Source organism: Coffea eugenioides, chromosome 1 (genome assembly GCF_003713205.1).
Source record: "Coffea eugenioides isolate CCC68of chromosome 1, Ceug_1.0, whole genome shotgun sequence".
Lineage (NCBI taxonomy): Eukaryota > Viridiplantae > Streptophyta > Magnoliopsida > Gentianales > Rubiaceae > Coffea > Coffea eugenioides.
Window position 1 is genome coordinate 53,235,184 of NC_040035.1, and position 12,707 is coordinate 53,247,890.

General features: G+C 37.2%; 2 protein-coding genes across 2 annotated transcripts; both read left to right on the top strand.

The window, feature by feature from the left end:
• The first annotated feature begins 2,383 nt into the window (after nucleotides 1-2,383).
• On the top strand, nucleotides 2,384-5,262 carry LOC113775321 (ATP synthase subunit d, mitochondrial). Its single transcript, XM_027320542.1, has 5 exons — nucleotides 2,384-2,717; nucleotides 4,110-4,191; nucleotides 4,539-4,603; nucleotides 4,744-4,830; nucleotides 4,971-5,262. Exons 1-5 carry the CDS (start codon nucleotides 2,547-2,549, stop codon nucleotides 5,070-5,072), a joined length of 507 nt encoding a protein of 168 aa, XP_027176343.1. The 5' UTR covers nucleotides 2,384-2,546; the 3' UTR covers nucleotides 5,073-5,262.
• A 2,210-nt stretch (nucleotides 5,263-7,472) lies between these two features.
• LOC113774454 lies at nucleotides 7,473-11,954 on the top strand. The gene is made up of 6 exons (XM_027319355.1): nucleotides 7,473-8,217; nucleotides 8,919-9,110; nucleotides 9,220-9,459; nucleotides 10,152-10,369; nucleotides 10,622-10,876; nucleotides 11,359-11,954. The coding sequence occupies exons 1-6, from the start codon at nucleotides 7,833-7,835 to the stop codon at nucleotides 11,683-11,685; spliced, it is 1,617 nt and encodes a 538-aa protein (XP_027175156.1). The 5' UTR covers nucleotides 7,473-7,832; the 3' UTR covers nucleotides 11,686-11,954.
• The last annotated feature ends 753 nt before the right edge of the window (nucleotides 11,955-12,707 follow it).

Genomic DNA, 12,707 nt, shown 5'->3' on the forward strand with positions numbered 1-12,707 from the left:
ATGGTAATGGCTTGAGTTTGGATTCGAGTTTTATAAAATTAGACCCTATTTAAACCAATAATTTTCCGACCAGAATGACATGCCTAATAATAAAGACGTAAAGAGTGGAAGTAAAGCAGTTACTACCAACCAAAAGGGGTAGAAAAAAAAAAGATGTAAATCTGTGAAAAGCTGAAGTAAAAGGCGAACTTTTATTCAGTCCCTGGCTCAATTAAAGGCGAACTTTTGTGTAGCAATTATTTTACCAAACAATCCGGCGGTTACCTGACGTCACAGAGTTCAATCTTGGCGCCAAAACAACTACGGAAGTTGATGACGATCGCACAACACTACTCGCCGTCACCGATCAATGCCGTGAACTCGCGGCGGCGGAAACCGTTGAGTCGGACCACGGCGTCGCCTACCAGCTCCAAATGCAAGAAGCCATGAGCGACTCCCTTGGGATGCTGCGGCAAGTTCCTCAAAGTCAAACCCCACCTTCGACGACTTCTCTGGATCCGGCACCAGCGCCACTCAACTCCTCTCCCCTGTTGTTCTAGGTTTTGTACACATCCGAACTATCTAAATTGGTTTTGGGCTTTTTTTTTTCGAGTGGATTACAATGGATAATGGTGCGGCATTTGGTGGTTTGAAAAAAAAAAAAAAGGATGTGTGCGTGGCTTGATAAATAGATATCCAATATGAAGGGAAAATGAAGAAATATGAAAACCAAAAAAAGAACGAAGTTGCCTCTGCAAAATTCTACAAAACTGATCGTGAATGTCACCACCACCTTCACGTCACCTTCAGATACTTCCGCATATGTTTTTTTCACTCAAGAAACCACTCTAAAGATGTTTTATTGGATTCTTAACTCTAGTTTGATTGGCTCGGCAATTTTGACAGCAGCCCATTTATCGAAACTCTGCAATCTGCGTTGCCATCAAGTTTGGGCTTTGGTTGTTAGGGTAGAAAAATAACACGAGGAATTTACGATTTCGCGGATATCTTAGGATTTCCAATTTAAGGTTATGCTGACCTGTTTGGATTATTATTATAAGAGTTTTGGATTATTATTTTTTAGAGTTTTTATTTGAATTGTTATTTTTAAGAGTTTTTGTAGAAAAATATATCGTAATAATTTGATACTGTGTGAGGCAAAAAGATGATTGAGAAATATATTCATGAAAAAGAGTTTCGATACACAATCCAAACATCCAATCAAAAGTTTGTTATTATAACTTTGAGGTAATTTCAGAAACCTCCCTGGACATTTTTAATCATTTCACACAATATTCTTAAAGTTTTCAATATCACACTTACCTCCCTTAGCCTAATAAAATGACCATAATAAGCTTAACATTTTTTTTGATAGTATATTATCTGTCAAAATTTATTTGCTTGCATCATTAATATATTTTTTAATCACTTCTTTATCTCACATGCATCATATCAAAAAGATGTCACGATATTTTTTTTCAAAAAGTTATCCTAGATAATCTACTATCCAAATACACTCATTTGTCATATAATTAAACAATCCGGTCCTAATCTTACACATATGAATGCATTTCATAAATTAGACATTAAAAAGAAACAAAAACAAGGTTCACTTATGAAATAACCAATTATTTCATAAATACAATTTTAAACATATTATAAATTAATTTTAGTTTTGTTTGGAGGATTTAGAGATAAATAGAAGAAGATACTAGCAAAAGGTTTAAGAAGGACAAGACTAGTGTTAGCATTCCAACATTTGAGTGATATTGTGTTATATTAATGTAGTTGGTGAAACACTTTCGAAATTTATATTGCTGATTGTTTTTTTTCATGTAGATTGAGATTTTAGAATTTAGAACTAATGGTCATAGTGTTCATGTACATAATGGTACTGATTTAGCATGTGTAAATATGGAAGATTTAGAATAATAGAATTAAAGGTTGAAAGTGAATTTGTGATGTTTTATATGTTCCAATTTTTTTTTGAGAATTTTATAAGAAAATAAAATGAACTTCACAATATCATGAGAATATTTTGGATTATTTATCCAAAATTTTGACCACTGAACTGTTTTTGTTATCAAATGATAAGTTGAAAGGAGCTATGTGTAATTTTTGAAACTTCAAGGGAATTGTGTAAAATTGTCAAATAACGAACCGGGTTTCCAAAATTATCCCCTATAACTTTACGGGTCTCTTTGTAGTTTGGTTGAACCACAGGGTTTATTCGGTAATCTGATCAAACCTCTGGGCAGGTAAAATTAGTCAAATTTTATTTTTCCTACCATCGGGTTAATAAGGTAAGGTAAAGAAAAATGAAGGTAAAACTCTACTAGCCTACTAGAAAGATAAAATGTATGGTACTAGTAAAGTAAATCCGTTAAGGTAAAAATCGTATAAGCCCTGGTCCTCGCCATCATTCTTTTGTTAGCCGAAGTGAAAGGGTTATAGACAGGCATTGCCTGGTAGAACAACATTTCCAATCTCTGCATTTTTTTGTGGCTGAATCGGAGAGAATCAGTGAGTTATAGTCCACGTCGGTAGTGTGTGAAAGTGTGTAAAAAATGAACGGAGTGGCGAAGAAGATAGCCGATGTGACTTTCAAGGCCGGGAAGACCATCGATTGGGAAGGCATGGCGAAGCTCATCGTCTCCGATGAGGCTCGCAAGGAGTTCGCCAATCTCCGCCGTACATTTGACGAAGTCAATTCCCAGCTGCAAACTAAATTCAGCCAGGTATGATTTTTCTTCTCCTAGTACATCGATGGATTTTGTGAACCTAAGATTTTGGCTGATTTGTACTGTACGGATCTGCGATTGCATAGCTTATTAGGGTTTCTGATGTGATGTAGCATGGAATGAATAAGTCGATGCTGATTTGATTGTTTCATTTGGAGGAGTTTTTTGGGTGATGGGGTGTTGATGGTTTCTTCCGGTTGTGTTGAAATTGAGTTGGTATAGATTTAGAAGGATTGATTATTGGAATTTTTCTCTCTTTGTGCTGAAATATTGTGTGATTTTAATACTGAGTAGGCATGGGATGTAGTTTTCTTTGTTCATTTTCTTTTCTTTTTTCCCTATTTTTTGTTTGCCATGCTTCACGGATAGTATGTGGGTAAGATGATTGATATGGTTGCTTATTTTGAATTTATGAATATAGTGGATTCTGGTGAATTTGATTTCCTATACAAATATGGATTGGTTAGAATTGGTGGACTGATCTTTGTTACATTTGGATGCCTTACAGCAACCTTTCTTCAGTGGCTAAATTGTTGTGAGCATAATGGACTTTATTGAGAGATTAAGGACAAATACTGGGCACTGGAACTGCCATGACTCATCACACAAAAATTGTGCACATCGCTGACTGCTTTTAGATAATAGTAGGCTGTGTCAAGGGCATTTTGCTTATGGTTTATGTCCCCATCTTTGTAGGCTTATGCAAAGAGAACGAAAGGCATTTCATTTTATTGTTGACTCAAGTTTCATAAGGCCTTCTGGGGCTTAAGAATGTGTGGCGCACCACATGCTTCTCAAACGAAGTTTTTTAATGGAATTTGTGTTTCTAGTCAGCTTACATAATTGTGAAAAAATAACACATGCTCTTACCTAAAGAATCATGATGTACCACAGTTCTTATTTTCATTGGCTAAAACTTAAACAGTTGACATGCTAAAGTGAAGAGCACAGACATCATGGCATTTTTTATCAACTAATAAGCAGTGGTTAATTCCACCATGTCATATTCTCTGTGGCTTAAAACTTCTTGCATTTTTTAATTTCATGTTAATGGGTGTTGCAGAGAGGATTTTGAAGACTCTTTCCTTTCTTTGTTAACTAATACCTTCACAGGTGGCATGCAAAGTAATCAATAATTCTGTGTATGGAGATTAATTTGTTGTATGTTGACAGTGGGTTTATTTAACTTGTCACCGTCTAAACCCTGCATGATTGCTTCATCTTATGGTATCGAGATCAAGCAGACTAATGAAATTCTTCTCCTGCAAGAGTTTATATGATTAGCTTGTTCATAGTTATATGTTCCAATTTCTTAATCAGCTTGAATTAATAATTCTACTAGTTGTTTTCTGTGAGAATAATGTCCAGCTGTCTTTCTAAATCATGCAGGAACCAGAGCCCATAGACTGGGAATTTTACAGAAAGGGGATTGGATCTAAATTGGTTGATATGTACAAAGAGGCATATGAGAGTATGATCCATCTACTTACCTAGCTTCTTTCTGGCAACCTTAGTTCATAGGTTCATGCATTTACTTTATGCAGTATCGGTCATTTTGATAAAGATCAACCTTGGAACTTCGAATTTGAAAAGTAGAAAACGAAATGACATCACTCTCTCATATGGGCTCTAACTAGTTCTATTACCAATAAATGTGTTTGCATGTTGAGGGTATTGATGTGAGTTATAAAAAAATGTAGTACTGCTTTTGTTTTTAACCAAAAGATAGTTTTCATTTGGAAACCAAGAGTATATTGATTACCAATTTTTTTTCTGAGATTTGGTCTAAAATTATTGATGGATTTTTTCTTTTTTTAGGCGTTGAGATTCCAAAATACGTTGATACGGTTACTCCAGAGTACAAGCCGAAATTTGATGCTTTGGTGAGAAAGAGTTAAATTGTTATGGCTGAAGTCGATTCTTATTAGTAAATACAGTTAAAAGTTAAATTGTTATTGGGTGTTGATATGCATGTTTGATAGCACTGTAAAAGAAGAACTTCATATTCTCTCATTTCTTGCAGTTGGTGGAGCTCAAAGACACTGAGCAACAATCACTCCAAGAGTCTGAAAGACTGGAGAAGGAAATTGCTGAAGTTCAAGAGCTGAAGGTTGGACTTTCTTTGTTTCAGATCCACCCCTTCCTCTTTTCTCTCCATAGTACTTGATTTCTTACTTGGCTCTGTGGAAGCAAAGGCTTGCATGGTACGTTATTTCTCGTTTATCAAATCTTCTACAATGGTTTTTACAGAAGAAACTCAGTACCATGACAGCAGACGAGTACTTTGAGAAGCACCCAGAACTCAGGAAGAAGTTTGATGATGAAATCCGCAACGACTACTGGGGATACTAGAATTGATTGGAGACTCGGCTTCTGCTTAAGCTTTTTGACTTCATCCGTAGGAATAAAAAGAAAAACAAATCGGCTTATTATTACTTGGGCATTTGAAGAATGTCTACTGAAGATGTATTTTGTACTCCAAAAAGTGGGGTTCTCCAACTTTAGATAATGCATCTTTCGTGCGATTGCTTTCTGGTTTTTACACTTGGTGCATATGGATGACGTAATGATTGTTCATAAGCACTACACTACTGTTTCTCAGCCTCAATTGCCTGTGGATAATGGTGTTGGAGTTCCAGGCTTCTAGGCATAAAGAAGTAGTGGCTAGATTTCTGAGGCGAAGCATTAAGTAGTGATACAGGAGATCCAAGTTATCAAATCACTGTCAGGAATCATGATGCCGGAGGTAAACAATTACTGGAGCAATGTGTGTCACGTGACTATCTATATCAACCGGCAGAAAGAAATTGGAATTCACAGAGTTAAATGGGCCGGGAGTTAGGTTTATTTGCAAAAAATTCTTACTTTCGTAAGAAAATGTCAGAAAGAAAAAAAAAAAAATGGGTTGTTGGTTTTCTGTATTAGCAATCATGTTTTCTGCTTTTCTCGCAACTGAAATGCTCCGTAGTTGTTGAGTATGGAAATGAGTTCATGGTGGCCTGACCGGTACGTGCGCCACATCCTCGTACTTTTTCCCCCAACACCCCGACCCCTTGTTTTTTGGCAATTCTCTTTGATGCTTACAGTCCATGGATTGCATCATTTAGGCAAGTGGCATTGTAGTTTGGACCACTGCCACTCAAATCAGGCTAAACTATGGGTTGGAAGTATTGAGATTCACGTGCAATTATTAGGCCACGGGACTACACTACACTACACTACTATTTCTCTTTTCCAACCATGGGAGTTTTAGAAGTCAATTATCGGCCTAGTAATGAATCCTGTTGTTTATAAGTAGGATTAGATTAGTAACTGACGAATAATGCAAAAAGAATTAGGTCTAGATATTTGGCAACATCAGCATGCGGCCCTCTTTTTAAAATCTCACGCCAACCTCTAAACAATTGCCTATACAATCCTCCAATGATTCAGTCCAGCCGCCCCTGCTTGGCTTACCCCGGACAGGCATCGCTTACCATAAATAAACCTGCTGTCTTCCTGCATGTGCTGATGTGCATGCCGGCGGTGACGGTGGGGGCGTACCTTACCTTAACATCTATTGTCTTTTGCTGAGAAAGAAAGGATTAGTAATTGCTAACGAAAGCTGCTTACGCGTCCCTGTTAAAATGCTCGCTCATCAATGTCAACAGTTTATGGTAGAAAGACTGACGAAGACTTTTTGCCCACTCCTCGACCTTTCCATGTGCATAAAAATTTGAGACTAATTTTCAACTTGGCCTCTTTTTTCTCTTCTAAGTACAATCCGGACACAGTGAACGGGTGAATCTTAACTTATAAGCCTCTAAGAGTAATTTGTACTTTTACAAATGCTGATTTTAGTTCTTAAAAATTGAATATTATAACAGTGCCAAATTCAGTAAATTTAGAAAACCAATAGCCACTCAACAAGGAGCACACACCATTCGTTCCAAATTTGTTTGGTCAGTGGTTTATTAGTATAAATTTATTTGCTTGCATTATCAACGCATTTTTCAATCATATTTTTATTTTACATACATCACGTCAGAAAAAATGTTATAATATTTTTTTAAAAAAAAATTATTCCAAATAATTTACTATCTAAACACACTGGATTTTACATTTTTGAACTGTTCATTCCTTGATTTCTTTTTTGTACTGGTCTGTAATGTTAAAAAAATACCTTTTCAAACTTCAAAATTTACCTTTATAACTGTATATACTAGAGGATTTAGATGCATGTTACATATGTAAAATTTAGTGTTCAAATTCAAATTGAAATAATGTGTCATGCATCTAAATTTGTAAGTGATACACTGACAATTTAGAAAAATATACTGATCCATTGCATCTTACCAAATTTGTTTGGTCTAATTTCATCCTTCAAGTTCAAGTCTTGATCAATTATTAGAAAGTTGTCCTCAATGTCAAAATATCAACTTACAGCTAATGAGGCCAAAATCCAAACGCACAAAATCTCATCGTTTGATAGTACTATATCACCCTAATCATGGTAGATTTGTGGGCAAATTTTTATGTGTACCAAATTTAAGATTCCGGTGCGGGCAACCGGCTATCTCAAGTAACAGTCGTTAACTAACCACGTCCCCACCACCACCAACAACCGCTGTCACTCCGGGTCACTGCCTTTGTCTCTCACTCTCATCTCCTCACTTACGTGGCCACATCTCCACTCTCCATTATCTCCCCAGCTTCACTCTGTCCCTTTTTTCCATTAACCCCAACACTTTCTCCAAATAACACTCCAGTCCCTCTCCATTCTCCGCTTTCCTAACCCAGTTAAAAGCCTCCACGGCTTGCTAGTCTCCGGCTCTCTCCCTCCAATGGCTTATACAAACAAACCGAAAATTAAAGATAAAAAGAATCAGCAAAGTAGAAAATGACACCTTTGTTTTGATATGGTATATGCATTTCCATATATAGATACATCCCCACCTATGTCTATACACACCGTCATTATATACATCTCATACTGATACAATTCTATATAAGCAAATACACACACTACACGCACTGATGGAAAGTATGAATTTTTGAGGAGGCGTGAGGATTACGCCATTCAGGAGCGGCGAAGTTGAGTTGGAATTGTACCGGAATTTTGAAAATTTGGGAATGTCGGAAGTCAATGAGTCAAGGTCAACATGGGGAGACGAGTTCGTGAGACTGGAGGACGACACCGGACCACCGCATCGATCATACTATTCCACGAGCACTGCTGCGGCGGCCACGAAGAAGGCGGCCGAGGAGGACTGGAGGTATCACGTGGTGGAGTTTGCCAAAGGATTTGCGGAGATGAGTGTGGAGTTCGGGAAGGGAGTGAGAGACGTAGTGAAGCAGAGCATTGTGAGGGAAGATTCTGTGATTGTGAAGAAGTTGAGAGGACCGTGTGAGAGAATCTGTGGAAAATTAAGGTTCTTGAATGAGTATCTGCCCGAGGATCGCGATCCTGTCCAATCGTGGACTGTGATTCTTTTCGTTTTACTTCTCGCTTTTACCGGTACAGTGTTTTACAGTGATTCTCTTTGATTGATTTTCTGCTTTAAATTGTTTTGAGATTGTAATTATCTTTTGTTTCAAAATCAGCAGAGTAAACAAGTATAATATACAATAATATTTAAGTTGTGAAAGTAATGTAGCATATCCACGTAATTGTAAGTTTTGCGATGACATGCTATATTTTATCCTGATTTTGCTCAGCTGAGTTTGATTTAGGACATGCATGTGACTGCACAGCACAGGTTTGTACATGTTTGAGGTATACAGATAAAACGCAAGATTGGCTGAGGTTTACAGATGATTCGAATTTTAGTTTGACAGGACAACAAAGCCTATCAACAGAGAAATAAAACCGAGATTACCTTCCTAAGGAATATTGGAGCGAGATAAAGAAATTCATGGAGAACTTGTCATCTTGAGGATTGATTTATATTGATGAAATGCAGTTTGGATATTAATATCTACTTGGTAATCAATTAAAATTTTCAAACGTGCTAATTACAATTAACAGAGATTGATATATTCTAATGGTGGTTAGCAATTAAACATAGATTCTACTTCACAGTTAGCAATCATATATATAGTTGTCAAACGAATGAGGCGATGAAGATAATTTTTTCATCCTGAAACCTAGTGCACACCTGCTTTTCATTCTTCTTCCTATTTCTGCTGGATCATTCTGACTGCACTTTCTATCTGCAGTATTGATTGTAAATACTGATCACGACACTTCTACTCCATTGGTGAAGAAAATGTGCATACACCCTCCAAGTGCTACTCGTATATTGCTTCCAAACGGTAGATATTTGGCTTATAAGGAGCAAGGTGTCCCTGCTGACCAGGCTAGATATTCTGTGATTGCGCCACATTCTTTTCTTTCATCTCGTTTGGCAGGTAGATTCTATAGAGATGAAGCAACACATTCTTAACCAAGGATCTGATGAGCAAAGAGTGGTTTAACCTCACATTTCACTTGTTTGTTTCCAAAATTTTATTATGTCAGGAATACCAGGTATTAGGGATTCCCTTCTGCAAGAATTCGGTATTCGGCTTGTGACATTTGATCTTCCAGGATTTGGGGAAAGCGATCCTGATCCTGATCGTGGCCTTGAATCATCGGCTCTGGATATGGTACATCTATCATATAGTGTGAATATCACTGACAAATTCTGGGTGTTGGCATTTTCTGGTGGGAGCATACATGCTTGGGCTGCCCTTCGATTCATTCCTGATAGGGTGGCAGGTCAGTTCATCCTTTGCATGATTGATTGATGTTTGAACATGATCTCATGTTTACTCTTATGAAGTAACTGGTTTAAGCTCAAGTAGGCTGATTTGTCAATTTTGGACTTTAAGTTACAGAATTTGCACTTTTGCATACTTTCATGAACGGTCTCAATGAATTGCATATTTCTGTTTAAGGGTACTTATCTATTTTGAACTTTTAATTCTTGAAGTCAGCCATGAAGATGATTTTATCTTCAGAAGAGAAAAATTGAAAAGTTATTCGTCATTTAGTGTTATCCTACACTACCCTAAGGATGCATAAATTTTTCTGTAGTGGGCAACTTTTCCTGCAAGAGGACTGAATGGACAAAGGTACTACATAGGTAACCCCAGTTCTAATAAGGTTAATGTGAAGCCGGAGAGATCGCTAGTTTTTTCCAGATTATTGGAGCATTGGATGCTTATCCATAATTTAATGTCTACCTATGCTGTTATTTTTTTTATTTTTCATGGTTCTGCATCTGTATGCACATTCCAACATGAATTGTACTGATAAATGCTATGTTTCATGAGTACCAGTGGGTATTGATGGCTGCTTTGAACGGTCACCAGAACAATACTCATACCCTGATGATGAGAGATGAATTAAATGCCTTTCCTCCTTTCTCAGTTCTGAGGTTCTGACCCTGCCTTGATTTTAACGTGAAGGTGCTATCATGGTTGCTCCGATGGTAAATCCATATGACCCAAGTATGACTAAGGAAGAGAGGCGTAGAATGTGGGCAAAATGGACTGGAAAGAAGAAGCTAATGTATACGTTAGCTAAAAAGTTTCCAAGATTACTCCCTTATTTCTATCGTAGAAGCTTCCTGTCTGGGAAACATGGTCAAATTGACAAGTGGCTTTCATTGGCACTTGGAAATAGGGTGAGTAATCTTGACTATGGTTTCTGTTTTTGACTCTGATGATGTTTGAAATGCATTGACATCTTTTTGTTTGCAAGATTTGTTTTAGTTAAACTAATTGAAGAATAGTGGTAAGATTTAGTATGGAAACCATAAAATTAATTGTTTATTGATTTAATTTTTATACTATAATGCTATTCAAACAAAATTTGCATAGGAGGGTAAATTACTTCCTTTTTGGACATTCTTTACTCAAATCTTGGCTCTTTCTAGGATAGAGCATTGATAGAGCATCCACTGTTCAAAGAGTCCTGGCAAAGAGATGTGGAAGAATCTGTTCGACAAGGGAATGCAAATCCTTTTGTACAGGAAGCCGTCTTACAGGTTTCAAATTGGGGTTTCAAACTTACTGAACTCAAAGTAAAAAAGAAACACAAGGGAAAAGGCTTTCTGGTTTGGCTCAAATCCATATATGAACAAGAAGATGAAAGTATGAATGGATTCCTTGGTCCAATTCACATATGGCAGGTGAGTGTATTGTCTGCATCATTGCTACTCAAGTATGCTTTAATTGACTTTACCATGAAAAGAATCTCATCTATCTCAGGAATGTGACTGTTTTCTGAGGATTTTAGTTCCCTTTGTTTTGATGCAATTGATGACTTCATGTCTGTTGTGACTGGTATATTTTGTCATAAGATTTTAAACCATGTTGATAGAAGTCCATTAAACGAATTGCTTGTGAAGGCTTTTTGTAGTACGATGACTATGATCAGCAAATTCTTTGAATTTTGCAGTCTCCTGTACCCTGATTGCTTTGACATTGGGCAATTGGCGTGCCAAATTCTCAAACTGTTTAACGAATAAGTCATTTCTGTTTATTACAACTATTTTCTGTACAAAGGCAAGATGTCCATTTTATGCTTGTTCTGTTGAAAACAAGAACTTGAGCACCATATTAATTCTGGCGACTTTCTTTTGCTGCATCTTGAATTGCCAACGTCAAACAGGGAATGGATGATAAGGTTGTCCCTCCAGCAATGAGCGATTTTGTGCAGCGAGTACTACCAGATGCCATGGTGCACAAGCTCTTATATGAGGGCCATTTCACCTATTTTTATCTCTGCGGTGAATGCCATAGACAGATATTTACCACTGTTTTTGGAACCCCTCAAGGTCCGCTGGCTCCAGAAGTGGATCAAACACCTACGATAAAAGACACCGAAGACACGGGCACAGAAGGCCTGGAAGTACTTGGTGAAATCCCCCAGACGAGTTTTTTGCCGACAGAGAGTGTACCTCAAGTATGCTTTAACAGTTCTGATTTAGAAGCATAAAGACAGGCCATTAGTTGACAGTAAGTGTTTACACGCCGAAATATGGAAATTTTTTGCAGCAAAGAGGAGATAGTTAACATTGTGAACTGCTAGGGGGTTTCTTCACCTTAGACTTTTATAGTTTGACAAAATAAGCTGCCAGCTTAGAGCAACAGAGCCACGGCAAACATTGGTAGTCATAAATATTGTGAATATGCTAAGGCACATTACTCACTTGGAGACCATTTACCATACTGCAATAATATCCACTATAAATTATTACATCTCCATTCCATTGGCACATGGATTGCTCACTGGAATGTAAAGTTGTTGAATTCGACCGCAGGAAGGAAGAAGCTGAAAGAGAGGCAATCTATATCATTCTGTTAGAGCCATACTTGTGCCATTGATTGATCTTTCAAATGCGTCCCTGGCGAGCTGACAAAAGCAGGCAGAACCCATGCCTCAAAACGCTCATAGGAAGCAAAGGCAGTAAATTAGCTGAAGGCTCTGAGATTTAGAATCAGAAGTTAGCACAACTAATTCATTTTTTCATCAAATGAAAATGTGCAGTCAATCAAATCGTCCTGCTCCTATTCAAATAGTCAGACTCAGTTTCCTTCAAGTGTGGAAGGGGCCACCTTCAACCGAAATACGGTAAGGAGAAAGAAGAAAATGGCAAAAGAAGGGAAGAAAAGGTAAAGAGGAAAAAAAGTAGAGATAAAAAGGAAAACTTTTAAAATGACATATTACGGGGTAGATTTGTCTGATTAACAACAAAAAGACAAAAATGGTATATTGAAAATCAAGGCATATCTTATTGTGAACTATTATTATCCCGAATAGGAATTCTGGGAGATTAGATAGTTAAGAAAGTAATTGACAATAATTAATGTCTAGACCCTTCGCATGGATTTTTTTTTTTTTTTTTATGACTACATATCCATTAAGAAATTGGTCATCATGTGGCCACGACCTGGAAGGTTAACCCGAGGTAAAAAATGAGAAAAACACAAATAAAATATTAACCTGAGGAAGCGTGA

What these genes read in the sequence shown, in the direction of transcription:
- LOC113775321 (XM_027320542.1), top strand. Translation starts at nt 2,547, where the DNA reads ATGAACGGAGTGGCGAAGAAGATAGCCGATGTGACTTTCAAGGCCGGG. An exon ending in AGCCGAAATTTGATGCTTTG is followed by an intron (nt 4,604 to 4,743) that starts GTGAGAAAGAGT and finishes CATTTCTTGCAG; the next exon opens with TTGGTGGAGCTCAAAGACAC. An exon ending in CTGAAGTTCAAGAGCTGAAG is followed by an intron (nt 4,831 to 4,970) that starts GTTGGACTTTCT and finishes TGGTTTTTACAG; the next exon opens with AAGAAACTCAGTACCATGAC.
- LOC113774454 (XM_027319355.1), top strand. Translation starts at nt 7,833, where the DNA reads ATGTCGGAAGTCAATGAGTCAAGGTCAACATGGGGAGACGAGTTCGTG. An exon ending in CATTCCTGATAGGGTGGCAG is followed by an intron (nt 9,460 to 10,151) that starts GTCAGTTCATCC and finishes TTTAACGTGAAG; the next exon opens with GTGCTATCATGGTTGCTCCG. An exon ending in CATTGGCACTTGGAAATAGG is followed by an intron (nt 10,370 to 10,621) that starts GTGAGTAATCTT and finishes GGCTCTTTCTAG; the next exon opens with GATAGAGCATTGATAGAGCA.